Source organism: Pygocentrus nattereri, chromosome 4 (assembly GCF_015220715.1).
Source record: "Pygocentrus nattereri isolate fPygNat1 chromosome 4, fPygNat1.pri, whole genome shotgun sequence".
In the NCBI taxonomy this organism is placed as follows: Eukaryota; Metazoa; Chordata; class Actinopteri; order Characiformes; family Serrasalmidae; genus Pygocentrus; species Pygocentrus nattereri.
In genome coordinates this window covers 5,357,552-5,365,051 of record NC_051214.1, presented here as the reverse complement: position 1 = coordinate 5,365,051, position 7,500 = coordinate 5,357,552, and the positions used below count along the sequence as shown (strand labels likewise).

Genomic DNA, 7,500 nt, shown 5'->3' with positions numbered 1-7,500 from the left:
CCATGCTGTATGTTGTGGTCATTTCATAAATTTTTTTAACTTTTTGTCATATAGCAATGAACATATGATAACACAGCACTCTTTAATGCAAATACATTTTTAGTCACCAAATTACCACTACAAGTCTTGTTCAGTACCGATCCAGCAGCGCCCCTCTACTCGCACTGGGGCTGAATCTCAAACAGCTCCCTGCTCCCTACAGAGTGCACTGCATAGGAATTTAAATACTGGATCCTGCAGCCCAACAGAGCAAAATACAGCTAAGAGATAGTCAATTGGGACACATCCACACTCAAATAAAGGATGCACTGTTTGGCTGCAGAGGCTAAAATTTCTAAACTTCCATATCTAGCACACTATTTAGGGAGTACAGAGCCATTTAGGGATTCAGCCTGGGTTTGACAGATGAACATCTGAAGCTTGACATTCAAGTGATATTTTTTTAACTCTCATATTGCCGTTTTACAGGTAATCATATCATAGGTACTTTAATTCAAGTCTAAGATATTAATGATGAAGTTGTTTAGGCTGTTGGCTCTTTTAGCCTGTTAGCTAGCTGACCAGCCTAGTTCTAGTTAAGAACATAAGTTGTCAGCCCCTCAGTTTAAACCAAAAACTGGCTCTTACTTCATCAGTATGCTTCGGTGGTCCATGCGAGCAGCATGAGATTCCAAGATTATTCATTAACAGCCCACGGGTTTCTTCATGCTTTGGCGCACTGGTATATAATTCACTAGCTGTGAGGCGGCCATAGGTGGGCGTATATCATGGATTTTACAACGGCTTTAAACATGGCTCAGCCAATCAGATTTTAGGACCAGAACTGTCAGTTTTATAATATTAATCATTATTACTCAGGATCTACTATGAATTCTACTATGAATACTATGAATCAGGATCACAGAGCCTCCATGCCGAAGCAAATTCCTAGTCTGTGAATCCTGTTCATTGACAATGGCAATAAAACCTCTTCTGATTCTGATTCTGAATTATGAACTAGCATACATTTAGTAACTATTATGAAACTAATGCGTACATTCTGTAGTTATGGGTGAGCAACTGAAGTGTGGACCTTAAGGCCTTGAGATTGATGCTACTATTGGTTTTGTCTATGTAACTATACTTTTAATAGAAACCACAATAGCGACATGCTCATTAAGCCTCCGTGCAAACTTCTGGAGCCCGTCAACTTCTGTACACAAGGTGATACCAGTTCATCAGCTGTGCTCTGCTGCCCACAGTCATGAAACAGGTGCAGATACATCTGCTCAGCTCTTATTAAGTCTAGTGTAGCACGGCATCGCGAGCCAAAGTGCTCTTCAGTGAGAAGTCCACACAGAAGTCAGTTTGGATAGAGTGTAGAGCTCCAAACATTACAGCAGTATTATAACGCTCCACCGTGGGAAGCACACATTAAGCACTGATACACTGATACACTCCTACCTGCTCTTTGCTCCTCTGTGAAGGTGCCTTCTCTCTCTCTCTCTCTCTCTCTCTCTCCCCCTCTGTCTCTATCTAGACCATCTTCTGTATTGCTTAGCAAGCTGTAAATCTGTCATTCCGTGATGGATGCATGTCGGTATAATTTACTGAGAGTGCCTCGCAGAGCTTTTATTATCTGTTCAATGCATCCCTTCTCCCCCTGTAACACTCAGTGTCTCTCTCTCTCTCTCTCTCTCTCTCTCACAGTCTTTTTTATTTTTTCATTGAAGTATTTGGTGTTGTCATTAAAAACCTTGTAACGTCTTTTTAGTTCATTCTCTTTCGCGCTGTTTTAAAACGTCTGCTGCCCTTTGCATCTTTACAGTTACACATACACCGGTCAGGCCTAACATTATGACCACCTCCTCGTTTCTACACTCATTGTCCATCTTATCAGCTCCACTTACTATATATGTGCACTTTGTAGTTCTACAGCTACAGACTGTAGTCCATCTGTTTCTCTGATACTTTGTTAGTATCAGACCCCCATGGACCCTCACAGAGCGGGTACTATTTGGGTGGTGGACTGTTCTCAGCACTGCAGTAACACTGATGTGGTGGTGGTGGTGTGTTAGTGTGTGTTGATTTGTGTAATCCCTAATTACCCAAGTGTATCTTCTACACAGGAACTTTAGTAGTTTAGTGTTAAAGTTATGCGTTAAAATAAGTGGACAGCTCCTGTGTAGTTGGTATGTAGTTACTATGTAATAAAGGAGTGGTAATAGAGACAATGCTTTTGGGGGGAAATGCAACACATTTAATTAACATCATTAAAGCTACATGTTAAGATGAGGGGCGTCTGCTGGTCTGTCACATTACAGAATGGTTTAAAGCTGAAACTGGTTACAGTGTCTCAGCACTAGCAACATCAATGCTGGCTAAATGTTAGGAAAGCTGGCAGATCCAGTGTAAGTAATGTCTTAATGTAAGTTATTACATACTGGTGAACAAAAAATAAATAAATAAATAAACTCAGGAAACACAACTGCTGTTCCAGTCTGATTACAAATATATTTGTATTAATAGTATTACTCTTGTGTAATTACATGAGAGAGAATAGGCTGTTACAATTATTAACATACACTTGAGTAATTACCTGGAATTACTGTAACCCAGCTGTAACATGACTAACTCATTACTAGTTACATTGTTGTTGCATATGTTGTTCATATGTAACTCCACTGTTATTAGAGACATTTAATATAAAGTGGGACCTAATACGTTTGTTAACTTACAATAAAATGGAATGTTTATTCTTTGCCTGTAAAGTTGAAATGAATTCTTTGCTTGCTGCTGGGCTTGCAGAATGTCTGAACATTTCCCTGTTATTGTGGGTTGTCTGCTGTCCCCACAAAGAGAGTGAAACCAAACACAGACACATACAGACACAGAAAAAGCTCAGATGATGCGGAAAGAACTGAGCAGCTGCTGAAAATTGCTATTACATCAATATAACAGCTATTACAGTCCTCTTGAAAGCAGTAAAATGTCAACTAAGTGCCATTCTCTTCGGTGTCCTGCAGCTCAGGTGATGGTAGTGTCAGCAGGAGTAAAGACCCGGTCTATTTCAAACATGCCAATCCTCAGTACAGAAACTCTGCGAGTTCGTCGTATGAGGAGTGTGTGTTCATGTAGGAAAGCTTACTTTCATGTCTGGAAGTGGTTTAATGATGTCACTGACAGGCTGTCCTTTAATGTGTGCAGCTCATAGTGTGATCGGTCGACTGAAAGAGCATTCCTGGCATAGAAAGCAGCCTGAGGAGAGAACGTAAGCGAGTGAGAGAGACGCCACTCAAAAGACCAGAGGGAAATGATGATTCATCCACTCACAAAGTCAGAGATGCTCTTTAAAATGGGTTTAAACAGTCGCTTCTGTTTGTTCTGTGCTTGAAAGAGAATATAAACTCGGTATAAACTGATTTAAGAACATTTCACATTACTCAGGAGGACAGACACAAACAAGGTGAGCGCAGTGCTGCTCTGGGATGTCCTTAAATAGCCCAGATACAACTTACTGGTCACTCACTGTTCTCACTTTTGACATCAGTGAAAAATAAAGGAACTTTTGCTGATCAGCGGGGATTTTAGGCAGGACATACACAAAGACACATGAAAAATTGGCAGCACTTTGACTTTTCTGTCCATCCATGCAACCACCCACCCATCAAATCCATCCATCCATCCATCCATCCATCCATCCATCCATCCATCCATCCATCCATCCATCCATCCATCCATCCAACCACTAACTCATCCATCCATCCATAAACCATCCATACAAACAACCACTCACCCATCAATTAATGCATCCAATCAATACAACCACCCACCCAGGCATTCATCCATCCGTCCATCCATCCATCCATCCATCCATCCAACCAACCACTGACCCACCCACTGATCCATCCATATACATATTGGTCAATGCATCCATTGATCAATCCATCCATTCATCCATCAACCATTGATCCAACAATCAACCCACCTATCCTTCGATCTGCAACCATCCATACAATCACCTATCCACCTATCAATCCATGCACCAATCCATCCAAGAACCCATTGACCCATCCATCCATCCATCCATCCATCAGTTCATCCAACCAACCAAACACCCAACCATCCATAAATGTATTGTTCAATGCATCCATCCATCAATCCATCCATCACCCATTGATCCAACCACCAACTCACCCATAGATCCATCACCCATCCATCCAACGCCCACTCATGCATTTGTCCATCCATCATCCGTCCATCAAATTACCCACCCACCAATCCATACATCTTTGCCTCAATCCATCTTTTATCAATCCACCCAACATCCATCCAACCAAACAATCACCCATCCATCCATCAATCCAGTGTCCATTTGTCCACCCACCCACCCACCCACCCATCCATCCATGCATCCACCCATACATTCAGCAATCAATTTGCCTATCTACTAATCCATTTGTCCTTCTGTCTCTTTCTCTCATTACAGAAGTGGAAGGTGAGTCAGACGAAGATTCGCGTGATCTCTACTGTTCTCTTCATCCTCTTTGGCTGCCTGCTCTTCGTCACACTGCCAGCCATCATCTTCAAGCACATAGAGGGCTGGAGCACCCTAGAGGCCATTTATTTTGTCGTCGTCACTTTGACGACCATTGGCTTTGGAGATTTTGTCGCAGGTGAGGGTTTTTTGTTTTATTGGGAATTTCCATTGGTAGATTTTTTCCTTATTACTGTCATTTTTAATAAACCATTCAGCTCTCTCTCCTGCACTAAAGGACCTGGCTGTACTGGCTGCATAATACAGCGCTGGCTAAACTACTGGATTTAAAAGAATTGGGTTGCTTAGTGCTCTTTGGCAACCACCTAGTTGGAAACAGCAACATAAACAAACCTGATCCGAGATCAGTTCATCTGTTTATATATAACAGTATACAGTTGGATAGGAAAGAAAAAAACAATTATGCAATTATATTTAAAAAAAATTATATATATTTATATATATATCTTGGCAAATTGAAGCAATACATCGATTTAGACAACCAGGCAGAGATACATGGAATAATTAGGTCTTCTTACATTAGTCTCATGAGAAAAGTTGTGCATATTGACCAGATTTTATAATATTATTATTATTATTATTATCATTATTATTACCTGACCACAGTCTTTCTCTTACACTTTCAGGAGGATCTGAGATGGAATATCTGGACTACTACAAGCCAGTGGTATGGTTCTGGATTCTGGTGGGGCTTGCGTACTTCGCCGCGATACTCAGCATGATCGGAGACTGGTTCCGGGTCATATCAAAGAAAACGAAAGAAGAGGTGCGCTCTCCCACTCTGTTGTTTTCACTTAGTTTCAAAGAGAGACTGAAATTAGCCACATAACCCTGTGAGTAACAGCTTGTGGCCTGGTATGACCTGCGGTTGGTATAGTGTCCCTCACAGGTAACACCTCTGCTTGAACAAGCCCCCTACACTATACCAATAAGAGTCCTTGGGCAAGACTCCTAACACCACCTTCACCTACCTACGTAAAATGATCAAATTGCAAGTCGCTCTGGATAAGAGCATCAGCCAAGTGCCATAAATGTAAATGAAGTCCAGAAAGTCGAAAAAATAATGCTAACTAGGCCCTACTAGCAACGTTAGCATTTTAAGTAGACCGAGAATGTCAAAATGAAAGGGTGGTTCCACTGATGCTTCATGATTTATGCATAGTTAAATGGTTATGGTCTAAACATTGGCATTCAGAGTGGTTTGATGTGAAATGCCCCCTTCTAGAGAAGCTTACTGAGTCACAACTGTTTAGGTAGGAAGCAGACATCTGAAGAGTTTAATGCCTCTAAAAGCTCATTGATGGAAAGTTATTACCTGAAATGGTTATAAATATGCTGCCTACTTTCTGAAACATTGTTTTATGATAGATTTAATACAGGACTTTGGTGTATAGTGTATTTGTAGAATCCATTTATGGTACAGGAGTACATGTAGGGCATTTTAAGGGAATAATAAAAACAAAAAAAAATGTTTTCAGGTTTATTTCTATTTTACCTTCACAACATTACATATATGAACTCAGAAGACATATATAGGTTAATTGGTGGTTTTTTTATAATAAATAAAATGGCAATATCTGTGTTATCTGACCCCTGGTTCCTATCACCACTGCTGTTAAGACATCTGAGTTTTTAATTTTCTCTACAATTAATCATTTCACACAAACCACTCTGAATGAGTTTGTTTACATCTTATTCATATACTTAAGCAGAAGTTTCGAGGTTCCCTTCAAGAACCACAGAAATAACGTACACTATATTGTTAAAAGTATTTGTTCGTCTGGCTTCACACACAAATGAACTTGAGTGACATCCCATTCTTAATCCATAGGGTTTAATATGATGTTGGCCCACCCTTTGCAGCTACAACAGCTTCAACTCTTCTGGGTAGGCTTTCCACAAGGGTTAGGGTTGTGTTTATAGGAATTCTTGCCCGTTCTTCCAGAAGAGTATTTTTGAAGTCAGTGAAGTTGGACAAGAAGGCCTGGCTCACAGTCTCCACTCTAATTCATCCCAAAGGTGTTCTATCGGGTTGAGGTCAGGACTCTGTGCAAGCCAGTCAAATTCTGCCACACTCCAAACTCGCTCATCCATGTCTTTATGGACCTGCTTTGTGCACTGGTGTGCAGTCATGTTGGAACAGGAAGGGGCCGTCCCCAAACTGTTCCCACAAAGTTGGGAACATGAAATTGTCGAAAATCTCTTGGTGCTGAAGCATTAAGAGTTCCTTTCACTGGAACTAAGGGGCCGAGCCCAACTCCTGAAAAACAACCCCACACCATGATCCCCCCTCCACCAAACTTTACACTTGGCACAATGGCATCTGGCAACCACCAAATCTAGACTCGACTATCGGATTCCCAGATGGAGAAGCATGATTTTGTCACTCATCACAGAGAGCATGTCTCCACTGCTCTAGAGTCCAGTGGCGGCGCTTTACACCACTGCATTTGACACTTTGCATTGCGCTTGGTGATGTAAGGCTTGGATACAGCTGCTCGGCCATGGAAACCCATTCCATGAAACTCTCTATGCTGTTCTTGTGCTGATCTGAAGGCCACATGAAGTTTGGAGGTCTGTAATGATAGACTCTGCAGAAAGTTGGTGACCTCTGCGCACTATGCCCATCAGCATCCGCTGACCCGCTCTGTCATTTTACGTGGCCGACCACTTCGTGGCTGAGTTGCTGTCGTTCCCAATCGTCTCCACTTTGTTATAATCCCACTGACAGTTGACTGTGGAATATTTAGTAGTGAGGAAATTTCACGACTGGACTTGTTGCACAGGTGGCGTCCGATCACGGTACCACGCTAGAACTCACTGAGCTCCTGAGAGCGACCCATTCTTTCACTAAAGTCTGTAGAAGCAGTCTGCAGGCCTAGGGGCTCGGCTTTATACACCTGTGATTGGAACAACTAAATTCCATGATTTGTATTTGTGAATGAACATTTTGCAATATAGTG

At 41.5% G+C, this 7,500-nt stretch overlaps 1 protein-coding gene across 1 annotated transcript in view; it reads left to right on the top strand.

The window, feature by feature from the left end:
- Window positions 1-7,500, top strand: part of LOC108444160 (potassium channel subfamily K member 2) — a 63,806-nt gene that overhangs the window by 49,073 nt on the left and 7,233 nt on the right. Inside the window, exons 5-6 of the mRNA XM_017725155.2 lie at window positions 4,469-4,655; window positions 5,164-5,303. Coding sequence (XP_017580644.1) covers window positions 4,469-4,655; window positions 5,164-5,303 — 327 coding nt within the window. The remainder of the gene's footprint in view (window positions 1-4,468; window positions 4,656-5,163; window positions 5,304-7,500) is intronic.